Genomic DNA, 13,402 nt, shown 5'->3' with positions numbered 1-13,402 from the left:
ATAAAAACATTAAATGCACCTTAGAAAACTATAATAAAAAGTATCTTGGTTTCAATCACAAAAGCATTCCAGAGAAGAAATGAAAAAAATCAGTACTTACTCATTATCTATTCCATGCAGGCACTGTGCTGGGCACTGGAGATGTAAGACAAGACAGTTTCTGCCTACAGATCTTACAGTCTAGATCAAGGGTCAGCAAACTACAGCTAGTGGGCCACATTCTGCCTATTGCCTGTTCTTGTAAATAAAGCCTTATTGGAACACACCCACAGTAACTCATCTACATGCTCCCTGTGGATGCTTTCTTTCATGCCGCAATAGCAGAACCGAGTGTAGAGACCGTATGGCCGCAGAGCCTGAAATATTTCCTACCTGACTACCTGGTGCCCTATGAAAGTGATTGCTAACTCCAGTCGAGATAGATAACTCAACAATTAAAACAATGAATATGACAAGTATTAAGGCAGGAGAAGCAGAGAGTCCTATGCGAATACATATCTAAGGGCTTAGCACAATTTCAAGAAGTGATGTTTATGCTAAGACCTGAAGAATGAGTAGGAGTTAGCCAAATAAGGAATGACGGAAGCAACAGGGAAGAGTATTCCAGGTAATGAAATATGTACCAACGCCTGGAGGCAAGAGACAATATGACACAACACGAGAGGCTGAATGACATCCAGGGGGATGGTGTGTAGAATGCTGGAGTGAGAATGGTAGAAATGAGGCTAGAAGCTTGAACAGGAGTTGGATGATGCAGGCCACTGAAGGATTCTGGTCTTTAACTCAAGAATAACAGGAAGCCATTATAAGATTTAAAGCAGAAAAGCAACACAATTAGATTTGGGTTTTGGGAAAACAACTGTGAAAAATACAAGGCAAGAGGCCACGTCAGAGGTTGGTGCAGCAGTTTGGAATAGTGAGGCTAATGAAATGGACTTAGTGGTAGCAGGGGTAAATAACTGAACATAAGTGACACTAAGTGACAGAATTCACAGGGCTTATGGCACCATGGGTGGTGGATGAAGAAGAGGAAGAAGTCAAGATAACTGTAAAGAATATCCAAGAGAGCCCAGAGATAACCCCACACACATATGGTTACCTTATTTTTGATAAAGGAGGCAAGAATATATAATGGAGAAAAGACAGCCTCTTCAATAAGTGGTGCTGGGAAAACTGGACAGCTACATGTAAAAGAATGAGATTAGAACATTCACTAACACCATACACAAAAATAAACTCAAAATGGATTAAAGACCTAAATGTGGGCTTCCCTGGTGGCGCAGTGGTTGAGAGTCCACCTGCTGATGCAGGGGACACGGGTTCGTGCCCCGATCCAGGAAGATCCCACATGCCGCGGAGCGGCTGGGTCCGTAAGCCATGGCCGCTGAGCCTGCGCATCCAGAGCCTGTGCTCTGCAACGGGAGAGGCCACGCCACAACAGTGAGAGGCCCGCGTACCGCAACAACAACAACAAAAAAGACCTAAATGTAAGGCCAGGCACTATCAAACTCTTAGAGGAAAACATAGTAAGAACACTCTTTGACATAAATCACAGCAAGATCTTTTTTGACCCACCTCCTAGAGTAATGGAAATAAAAACAAAAATAAACAAATGGGCTTAAAAGCTTTTGCACAGCAAAGGAAACCATAAACAAGACGAAAAGACAACCCTCAGAAGGGGAGAAAATATTTGCAAATGAAGCAACTGACAAAGGATTAATCTCCAAAATTTACAAGCAGCTCAATATCAAAAAAACAAACCCAATCCAAAAATGGGCAGGAGACCTAAATAAACATTTCTCCAAAGAAGATATACAGATTGCCAACAAACACATGAAAGGACACGCTCAACATCACTAATCATCAGAGAAATGCAAATCAAAACTACAATGAGGTATCACCTCACACCAGTTAGAATGGGCATCATCAGAAAATCTACAAACAATAAATGCTGGAGGGCTTCCCTGGTGGCGCAGTGGTTAAGAATCCGCCTGCCAATGCAGGGGACATGGGTTCGAACCCTGGTCTGGGAAGATCCCACATGCCGCGGAGCAACTAAGCCTGTGCGCCACAACTACTGAGCCTGCGCTCTAGAGCCCGCGAGCCACAGCTACTGAGCCTGCGTGCTACAAACTACTGAAGCCCGCGTGCCTAGAGCCTGTGCTCCACACAAGAGAAGTCACTGCAATGAGAAGCCCGCACACCGCAATGAAGAATAGCCCCTGCTCGCTGCAACCAGGGAAAGTCCGTACGCAGCAACGAAGACCCAATGCAGCCAAAAATAAATAAATTAAATAAATAAATTAAAAAAAAATGCTGGAGAGGGTGTGGAGAATAGGGAACCCTCTTGCACTGTTGGTGGTAATGTAAATTGATACAGCCACTATGGAGAAGAGTACGGAGGTTCCTTAAAAAACTAAAAATAGAACTGCCATATGACCCAGCAATCCCACTGCTGGGCATATACCCTGAGAAAACTATAATTCAAAAAGTCATGTACCACAATGTTCACTGTAGCTCTATTTACAATAGCCAGGACATGGAAGCAATCTAAGTGTCCATTGACAGATGAATGGATAAAGAAGATGTGGCACATATATACAATGGAATATTACTCAGCCATAAAAAGAAATGAAATTGAGTTATTTGTAGTGAGGTGGATGGACCTAGCGTCTGTCATACAGAGTGAAGTAAGTTAGAAAGAGAAAAAAAAATACTGTATGTTAACACATATATATGGAATCTAAAAAAAAAAGGTTCTGCAGAACCTAGGGGCAAGGACAGGAATAAAGACGCAGACGCAGAGAATGGACTTGAGGACACAAGGAGGGGGAAGGGTAAGCTGGGACGAAGTGAGAGAGTGGCATAGACATATATACACTACCAAACGTAAAATAGATAGCTAGTGGGAAGCAGCCGCATAGCACAGGGAGATCAGCTCAGTGCTTTGTGACCACTTAGAGGGGTGGGATAGGGAGGGTGGGAGGGAAATGCAAGAGGGAGGAGATATGGGGATATATGTATATGTATAGCTGATTCACCTTGTTATTAAGCAGAAACTAACACAACAATGTAAAGCAATTATACTCCAATAAAGATGTTAAAAAAAAAAAGAATATCCAAGGGAGGTGTGCATGGTATTGTACCTCTGAAGTCAAAGGAAGAACGTGTTATGTGGAAGGAATATAACAGTGTCAAATGGTGCTGTGAGGTCAGGAACAATTTCAATATAAGGGTGAGGGTCAAGCCGGATTATAGAGATTTGAGAAGCAAATAGGATTCGTGGAAATGAAGACAATGAATATAAACACTTGTCCAGAAATATATCTGTGAAGGGGAGAAAAGAAGGTAAAAGATATAGCCCGAATCATGGGAGAGATTTCTTAAGGCAGAAAGAGCCAGTGGAGAGGAACTGATTAGTGATGAGTAATGAGGTCAACAAGCCTTGGATTTGATGGAGTACGGTCATTTTTATTTTATGCCTTAAAAATTCTCCAATTTAAGAGTCTTTGCTCCTTGGAATAATTTTTGAAACAATAGTTTTCAATCTCTTCAAAATATTTGCTTACTGTGTTTTTTACACTAACATGAGATCAAACACACCATTTTATTATTTATTAAATCAGATCCAACAAACTGAAACCCACCTCAAAAAAGCTCTCTACATACTGCAATACGTATACACCACAATCACTGAAGTTGTTTTGCTGGGGTACTTTTGGATTAGAGCCTTTCATAACATCTTTGGAAAAACTTCTTTTGCATCCTTTTTTAACTTCCCACTCCACTTCTAAATACCTGCAATGATGTGTATATAGTAAGAATATATACATACATATAAATATACATAGTTCCTCATTCCCACCAGAATACAAAGTACAGGTAGAGTTTTGAACTTACTCTCTTAGAATTTTTACAACGTTTGACCGAGAAGGCCCTCTGAGTGAGTCCATCAGTAGGATACAAGGTCTATACGGTAGAAATGACCAAATATTAATACTTTATAATGTTTAAAAGGCATAAAAAGATATACATTAACAATAAAATTTCAAACCTTAAAAATTCACTTTGTATGACTCAGTAAAACTTGCTGGGGGGGGGCGGATAACACCCTAATAATACTTAACTATCCATGGTTATATTAAATACTGAATTAAAGAGTAATAATTTAATCATATCTAAGTTATGAATATAGTTCACCAAAGTTCCTAAAAACCACTTAAAAATTTAGTAGAAAGTCAAAACAATTCTGAAAATTTGAACATCTGCATATTCCAAATTACCAAAAGTGAGACCATGCAAAAGTAGAAGAAAAATAATCCCATTTTTAACTAAAATCTATTTTAGATAAAAAAAGCAGGTAATCTTCACATAAAAGAATTAGTTTAGAATCCAGTGTTTTGGGCGAGGTTCCACTTCAGAACACTCAGTATAAATAATACTCAACTTTTAAAATTTTGTTGTTAAACCCAAGTAAGTGAGGAAGTCTAATGTAGTGCAAAAAGTCCTGAAATGATTAAAGATCTAGGTTCTTCCTGGCTAACATTTTATGGGATTTGGAAAAAATCTCTCAACTGCTCTAGGTCTCTCTGTTTTCCTTTATAAATGAAGTTTGCTTTTCAAATGCTATTAATGGAGTTCCAGACAAGATTTCCTACAAAAAGTCAAAAGAGATGAAGTCTAGAAATAGGTACTACTTCATCGCCTAAGAAGTCTGCAGACCCTGGCAAGATCTCAGAACATGTACTTCTGAGAACCAAAATAGACTCACTCTCAATTTGGGGTTTCCATCTGTTTCTTTTTTTGTTGTTTTTTTTTTGCTGCACCACGGCTTGCGGGATCTTAGTTCCCCAACCAGGGATTGAACCCACGCCCTCAGCAGTGAGAGCACAGAATCCTAACCACTGGACTGCCAGGGAATTCCCTGGGTTTCCCACCTGGAACATGTCCCTTAGGACTGCCTTAAGTCACTCCACAGTCTTCACACAGTAGCTATGGAACCAGTGTAAACTCCAATTCCCATGTTACTGATGTGAATTTGAATGACATTCTTTGTCCTTTCCTGCTCCAAATCACTATATATCCAAAAGGAGTAGTGGTTTTCTATGCACATGCACAGACATGGAAAATGGGCAAATGGAGAACTGAAATAATTTCCATTCTCCTCAACTCAAACCTTGGACATTGGGCAGGACCTAATTTTCCTCACTGACTCTGAAAGCTTCTGTGATTTTTGCTTAAATACCTGTTTTAATTAAAACGGTATGGTTAATATTTTATTCTAACAGGTACGTGAATAAAAATTATCATTTAGGGTCTTCCCTGGTGGCGCGGTGGTTTAAGAATCTGCCTGCCAATGCAGGGGACATGGGTTTAAGCCCTGGTCTGGGAAGATCCCACATGCCACGGGGCAACTAAGCCTGTGCGCCACAACTACTGAGCCCACACGTCTAGAGCCCGTGCTCCGCAACAAGAGAAGCCACTGCAATGAGAAGCCTGCGAACCGCAACGAAGAGCAGCCCCCGCTCTCCGCAACTAAAGAAAGCACACGCACAGCAATGAAGACCCAATGCAGCCAAAAATAAGTAAAATTAAAAAAAAAAAAAGAGTAACAGTTAAAAAAAAAAAACTATCATGTAGTTTGCAAGATGTACGGTTAATGCTTACTGTTTACAGATAGTAGGCTTTAAATGCCACTGTCCTATTTCAGAATTGCAGTTGTCATCGGCAAGGAATCCATCATCACTGCTGTCATCCTGTAAAAGAGAGCCTACTGTTAGTATTGAAAATATACAATCTAAATGACTAATAATGTAACAAAATAGCACTATTGAGGATAAAAGTCCTTGTAGCAAATATGTAAAAAAATATTTTTCTGTTTAGGTGATCAGACATTAGAAAATGTGTTACGTCACTCGATTCCAATGATGTAACACTACAACACAGGCATCTTAATGAAAGAAACCATCAATCAGAGGTCTAAGAAAACTTGTTACATCTATTTACTCAATCTAAATTTTTAAAGACGAAGTATACCATGACTGATTCTTCTCTAGTCAAACATTATGGCTCTGATTTTAGGTATTTTTACAAAAATTTAATTTGTTGGCTAAAACAACTGTTTTCACAATAGGACATGAATGACTGATATTTATCATCTTTTCACACAAAAATTTTTTTCATATCAGAAACATTTAAAGGGTTTTTGGAAACACTGTTTTACTTGACAAAACCCTTTACCCACTTCACGTGAGAGAAGACAGCTTTATGATAGTGTGTCTTATTCTACTTATTACCTTGAATGTAAAACAAACAAAGCTTTTTTTGTCCTGTGGGAAAGCTTCTGGCAACCTTTTGAATGAAACAGTCAACAGTAGGAATGAGAACAGTAGTAATATACAGTTAGATTAACTAGTTCACGTAACTGCTATGACCAAAAAGGAGCATATGAAGTGCTCATTATAAACCTTGAATGTAATCCAGATATGTGTCTGTGTATATTAGAAAGAAAAACTGTATCTCATAGCCACGCACTGTAGACCAAGGGACATCACAAAAATGTTTTTTGTTCACAAGAGGATTGAGCAAAAAGGAAAAATGGTGCAGTACAAAGTTATCTTTACTACTAGATAAACTCAAAGTTTGTCTTAACAACTAAGGAAGAGGCAGAAAAAGGAAATGGAATAAGCTTTTCTCTCAGTAGAAAATGCCTGTTTAACTGAAGTTATAAAATATTTTCAAAAATATACTTTATTCTTGGTGTTAATAAAGCTTATTAGGGCAAACAAGACTCTAAGGAAATATGTTAATTTTAACTAAATATGATCTGCTCCTGCCATGATGCATATACAGCAGATTAGATGAAAGAAAAAATCATTAGACAGGTGGTAAAAATAGTGTAATTCTGCTGTGTTCGTGCACCACACACCACATAATCGAAAATGTGAACACTTGCCTCCTGAGTGTTAAGTAAGACCGAAGGTTAAGCACGGCGCACAAATGCTTTAAAAGAGCAACGGAAAGGGGTGCGGTAGGGGTGGTGGGCGGTCGCTGGGTCGCGGCGGGAGGATCCATTTCACATGGAAACTTTCCACGGTGGGTGATATTAGTTTAGTCCTCAATGGCAAACTAAACAAACAAACAAAAACCCCAAAACAAAAAATGAAACAACGTTCATACATCTATCCCGGCAACTTCTGAACTGAAAACCAAATTTGTGTTGTGAGATGAGATCCAAGTACAGAAGGCATGAGTTAACCGTTTGAAGTAATCGCCTATAAAAATCTAAAGAAAAACTTTTTTTTTTTTTTTCCTGTATGCGGGCCTCTCACTGTTGTGGCCTCTCTCGTTGTGGAGCACAGGCTCCGGACGCGCAGGCTCAGCAGCCATGGCTCACGGGCCCAGCCGCTCCGCGGCATGTGGGATCTTCCCAGACCAGGGCACGAACCTGCGTCCCCTGCATCGGTAGGCAGACTCTCAACCACTGCGCCACCAGGGAAGCCCAGAGAAACTTTTAATTATATAAAATACTAGAACTTTTTGCCAAGCATTAGGTTTCACCTGGTTATCCTGATCTTCTGAGAAGTCGATGAGTTCATCTTCGAGCATTTTACTACCTTCAGCTGATTCATCGCTGTAGTTTAGTCTGATTTTGCTTAAGCCATCTGTATCAATAAGAAACATAACATAATTTTTAAAAAGAACACACACATAACTTATAGTACATGATGTTAAAATTAATGCTAGTAATTAATTGCATAGTAATTACGAATACAAAATCTGTCTTAGCATGTAAATATCACAAGTATAAAATAAGTTACTTTTAAGTAAAAAACCTGGATTATGTCATCTACAGAGTTGTTTCTACTACTCAGACCCTAAAATTTATTAAACTTTAAACACTAGGTATCAATTATGTTATTAAATATTTATGTATATTTAAATACATGTATATATATATATAAAGATTTTGTGCTAGGTATGCTAGGTATCTTTAATAACAGAAGCTACAATAGTTTGAAAACAACTCAATTGTTCAATAACAGGAATGGTTAGCAAACGTAGAACATAAAATGAAATACTGTGTACACTAGAGAAATTAAAATTGTGAAAATATGGAAAATTATACAAGTTAAAAAAACATGATTAAAACAAAGTAAAACAGGCTTGCTTTTGCACAAATAATTTAAAAAAATACAAAAATGAAAATAATTATGCTAGGATAGTAGTTATGGATGAGTTCCTCAACTCTGCATATTTTTCCTTCATGTTTGGTTATATTCATAGACTTTTCAACAAAATAAAATGACACAAGCCAACGTAGGTGCTGGGCAGTATGAAAATAAATGACTCGTAGAAATATTTGAAATGAATTCTTTTAAAGGTCTGTTTCAAGAATCTAAATCCTTAAAAATCAATGATTTTCTTAAAGAAACAGAAGATTTACCAGAAAATAATGAAAACTGAGCAGGAACTTTGATGCCAAATATACAAATATTGTTTATTATAGAGCATACCATTTCCAAGTTTTTAAAAGCATGACTTCAAGGTATTTTAAACAGGATTTAACTTATTTTGGTACAAGTTATTAAAAGGGCAAAAGAATACTAATATAAGCAAGATAGGATGGGAAAACAGCAAGATAAAAGTGCTCCTGGAAAAATACATTTAACATATATAAAAGTCCAAACGTTGTGATCGAAAACATACTATTTGAAATAATAAGGCATGCAAAGAATAACCTTTTCAATTTATCTTTCAAAAGTCTGTATTTTTATGCTTTCTTGAAGCAAAAACACCTATATTTAAATAAAACTTGTCCAAATCCTCAGGCAGTTAAGAGCTAGTCACTACAATCAAGTTATTTTTGCAGCGAAGTATTCCTGTCTATACCTATCTATTACACAGAAATTGTGTCATATAAACATGAACCTCATACAAATGAAATACGTGTGCACTGCAAAAAAGGAGAAAAGTAATTTAAATAGTGTAGTCAATTTCTTCAACTATTTCGTTCAGTAAACAAATGCCCTAGTATAAATTGAGAGGCAATGACTCAATCAGCTGTTCTCCCAATCAGTCCCATTTCCTGAGCTTTTCTCACATAGTGAGATCACCTGAAGATGCCAAACCAAGCGTGATTCTAGAGTTTAAAAATACGCATTTTTCATGTACCATACAGAGCAAGACAACTACTTCAAATGGTGCCCAACTGAAAAAACACCAAATCAAAGTAGTGATAACAGACATTATTCTCCTACAGTTGACCTTAAAAACCTAATCCCCGTGGCAAGATACAACTCCACTTATTTACTGCAGCATGTCAACCGACATCAGTCAACACTTTGTACATGTTCAACGGTTAAAATTATGTTAAATGTTTTATTTAAGTCCTGTCAACGATACTCCCAGACCAAAGAGAAACAGATCACTAAGATACTAATCATAATCACAAAAATTTTTACAAGCTCTCCTTATCCTCATTTCTGATACGTCATCATTTTATCTAGGATAGACGGCTTAGCCATCCTCTCCAAGGCAGTAAAGGCTCCTCTAGAGAGCACTCTAATTCAATGTACTTTTGGGTGAGTGATGCCTTGGAAGCATCTGATGAAAGATATGAGAGCTCGTTCCTGAAAAATACTGACCCATTCTAGAGAACCATTTTTCAAACTGTGGGACACTATGGTCATTGGATTAAGATAAGCATTGAAAAAGAATAGAAAAATGCCAGTGTATCACACACAATAAAGGTAAATTAATTTCCTTTAAGGAAGATATAGTCGATAAAGTTACACACATACTAAAAACAAAACAAAACAAATGCACAAACTATAATTTTTAATAGAAGAATAAACAGATATTATAAAAGGGCAAACTACATACAACAGATATTCTTTACTTTGGTCTCCATCAGGATTTATGGGTATATTTACTCAAATTTAACAGGTTATTTCTCAACTAGAACATTAACTTGTAGAGAGAGCCACCAGGAATTTCTGGGGTTTGTGTATATGAAGGAAGTCCTAAGGCTTTGTTTGTCCCATTGCTCTAAGACATGCACTTTAATTCATTTTTTAAACTTGAATTCACATTAAACTGTATGAAATTATTGATCAAAAAGGAACTTAAAAAATGTTCTGTGGAGATATAATTCACATACAATTCACCCATTTAAAGTGTACATGTAAGTAGTTTTTGGTATATTTACAAATACTACGTGCAACCATCCCTGGAGTCAACTTTAAAACATTTTCAAAATGTTTTAAATCTCAAAAAACCCCACAAAAAACAAACAAACAAAAACTCTGTACACTTCAGCTATCACTCCCTTCTCCCCATACTCCTGTCCCATAGCCGCAACCAGCCCTAAGCAGCCATTAACTCACTCTACAGATTTTCCTGGGAGATTTCATACAAATGGAATCACATAATATGAGGTCTTCTATGACTACTTAGCATGCTTTCAAGTTTCATCTATGTAGCATGTATCACTCCTTCATTTCTTTTTATGGTCTAATAATATTCCATTGGATGGATGTATCATGTTTTGATTATCCATTTGTCAGCTGATGAATATCTGGATTGTGTCTACCATTTGGCTATTATGAATAATGCTGCTATAAATGTTCATGCCCAAGTTTTTGTGCGGACATGTTTTATTTCTCTTGGGTAATTATCTAGGCGTGGAACTGCTGGATCACATGATAACTCTATGTTTAACGTTTTGAGGAACTGTCAAAACTGTCTCCCAAAGCAAGCTGTACCATTTTACATTCCCACTAATGATATATGAAGGCCTCAATTTCCGCACATCCTCACCAACACCTGTTAGTATCTGACTTTCTGATTCTAGCCATGCTGTCACGGCTATGAAGAGGCATCTCTTTGTGGTTTTGACTTACATTTCCTTCATGACTAATGATGTCCAGCATCTTCTCATGTACTAACTGGCAGGATTTTGTTGTTTTCTTTTTTTATTTTTAATGGGGTATAATTGATTTACAATGTTGTGTTAGTTTCAGGTTTACAGCAAAGTGAATCTGTTATATAAATACATATATCCACTCTTTATTAGATTCTTTTCCCATATAGGCCATAACAGAGTATTGTGTAGAGTTCCCTGTGCTGTACAGTAGGTCCTTATTAGTTATCTATTTTATATATAGTAGTGTGTATGTGTCCCAAATAAATCCCAATTTATCCCACCTCCAGGACTTTGTTTTAAAGGCAATGAGAAACAGTGCACACTGCCTTGAAGGCTTAATCTTCAGAGTGCCCATCTACACAATGCTTTCTGTTTAGCAAAATGGTAATTAATCTCTAACGTGGCTATTCACTGCCTTTTTTTTTTCTATTCAAGTATTAAAATACTAAAACTGAAAAAATTAGTCAGAACTTGGTGATTACGTACTTCGCTTAATCTTCATTCCATTTCCTGCCTGCTGAAACAGACTTGAAAGTCAGCTAGAAAAGGAAGCGCAGTTGACCCTTGAACAACACAGGTTTGAACTGCACTGGCCCACCCACACGTGGATTTCTTTTCAATAAATACGTAGTACAGTACTACACAATCTGAGGTTGGTTGAATCCAGGGATGTGAATCTGTGGATGTGAAACTGTGGTATGACACGAATGGCTGACTATAAAGTTAGAGATGGATTTTTGATTGTCAGAGGGTCAGCAACCCTAAACCCCATGTTGTTCAAGGGTCAACTGTATTTATCTGCTTGGCTTTTGATATACTTTTTTGCTTTATCTGCTAAATTTCCCCCTTCTGCCTTTTATCTTATACCCCCTAAAGGGCACAAAGACCAACACATATGGCTAATGTCAGCTTTATGCAGCTGAGTATGTCAGACAAAAAATATTTTTGTAAGAGCGCAGCCAACACCTTTCTGACTTCCTAAAATAATACCGGCTGGTAGAAGTACAGAGTATGTTGAGCATTCACAACTTTTTCTTGAACTTTTGAGTTCAACTTTTGAAAGTTGGGACTCAACTTTCTTACTGAGTTCACATAATTTCTTCTATGCCTCATACTGAGTTTTTTCCTCCCAAGAAAATGTGTTAGATATACTCATAGTTTAGTAAGTTTGCTATCCTATATACATAGCATATTATGGGTTTATGAAGTAGACTTTGGGGTTGAAGTGGAAATTATGCAGTTGACTTGATATATAATTTAAGTATTTGAAGAGAAACCTTAGATTTCTATAACAAGTGCTAGAAATATGGACCTGATTCAAGGAATAAAACAATTTATTAGAAGTGAAGGGAAATAAAAAAGCAGAGGTTGGACCAGTGCCCTTTCTCCCACTGAAAATCATAAAGGAGAGAGAGTGAGGAACAGAAACTAGCTTTTAATTTGAATGTCAACAGCTATTTGGAGGAGAAAGCTTTAATTTCTGCCTCTTGCCCCTTGATCTCAATTGCCCATCTGTAAACTGAGAAGATCGAACTAATTTGCCTTAACAGATCTAAAACTGTGCAACTACTGTTTATGCTGAATAATTTCCTACAAAATAAATATAAGTCCAAGTTCCTATAAATGGAAAATGCAGACCTTGTACTATAATTTTAAAACTTCATTCTCTGTAAGGGTGAGGGGAGGAGACTCACTATAAAGGGGGCACAAGGGAATTTTTTTGAGTAACGGAAAGGTTCTAAATCTTGATTGTTGTAGTGACTACATGACTATACATTTATCAAAGCTCACTGAGCTATACTTATGAGTGAACGTTACTGTAAGTAAATTATACCTCAATAAACCTGACTTAAAAAAAAAGTGTGCCCTGAAATCTTAATCCTATTTCTAAAAATTCCAACTTATTCTAATTCTTTGATTTTTTAAAACATTTAGAAACATACCTGTATGGTGCATAGAACTTAAATATTCATTCTGTAGGTCACTCTCACTTTTAGTCCTATCAACAACTTTCTGGCATGCAGATTCTCCTTTATTCGATTCTTCATTTTCACTTGCAGTATGATTTATTTTTTTCAGACTACACTTCACACTGCTAAGGTTTCTCCGATAACGAGGGTCACTTTCTTCCTGTTCATTATTTGAATCAATTACAGCTACGCAATGCTTTCTGTTTAGCATCTTCTTAATTACAGGCTTGGCAGCAGAGTTTTGAGAATAACTGTCCATTTCACTGGCTGAAGGTGAAGAAATACAACTGTCCTCTACAGTTGAACATTTTTGCGTGACTGTATTTTCATGGTAATGAGGATTAGGTTCATACTTTGGTTTTTCCAAACCAGGGAAACAAACAACAGCCAAAAACCAGTGTGCACTGTAAAAAACAAATGAAACTACTGAATATATTATTAGAAAAATTTATTATATTTGGCAATAAATATTAAATCTTTTTTCTAAAGGTTTTATAAACAAATT

General features: G+C 37.0%; 1 protein-coding gene across 8 annotated transcripts in view; it reads right to left on the bottom strand.

The window, feature by feature from the left end:
* SENP6 (SUMO specific peptidase 6) overlaps positions 1–13,402 on the bottom strand; it is a 102,244-nt gene that overhangs the window by 1,395 nt on the left and 87,447 nt on the right. For all 8 annotated transcript variants that reach the window (XM_030859322.2, XM_030859323.2, XM_030859324.2 and 5 more), the window contains 5 exons: positions 12,871–13,301; positions 7,561–7,664; positions 5,668–5,756; positions 3,901–3,969; positions 3,648–3,798 (listed from right to left, as the gene is read on the bottom strand). In XM_030859322.2, coding sequence (XP_030715182.1) covers positions 3,648–3,798; positions 3,901–3,969; positions 5,668–5,756; positions 7,561–7,664; positions 12,871–13,301 — 844 coding nt within the window. The remainder of the gene's footprint in view (positions 1–3,647; positions 3,799–3,900; positions 3,970–5,667; positions 5,757–7,560; positions 7,665–12,870; positions 13,302–13,402) is intronic.

Source organism: Globicephala melas, chromosome 14 (genome assembly GCF_963455315.2).
Source record: "Globicephala melas chromosome 14, mGloMel1.2, whole genome shotgun sequence".
Classification (NCBI taxonomy): Eukaryota; Metazoa; Chordata; class Mammalia; order Artiodactyla; family Delphinidae; genus Globicephala; species Globicephala melas.
This window is presented reverse-complemented; position numbering and strand designations above follow the sequence as displayed.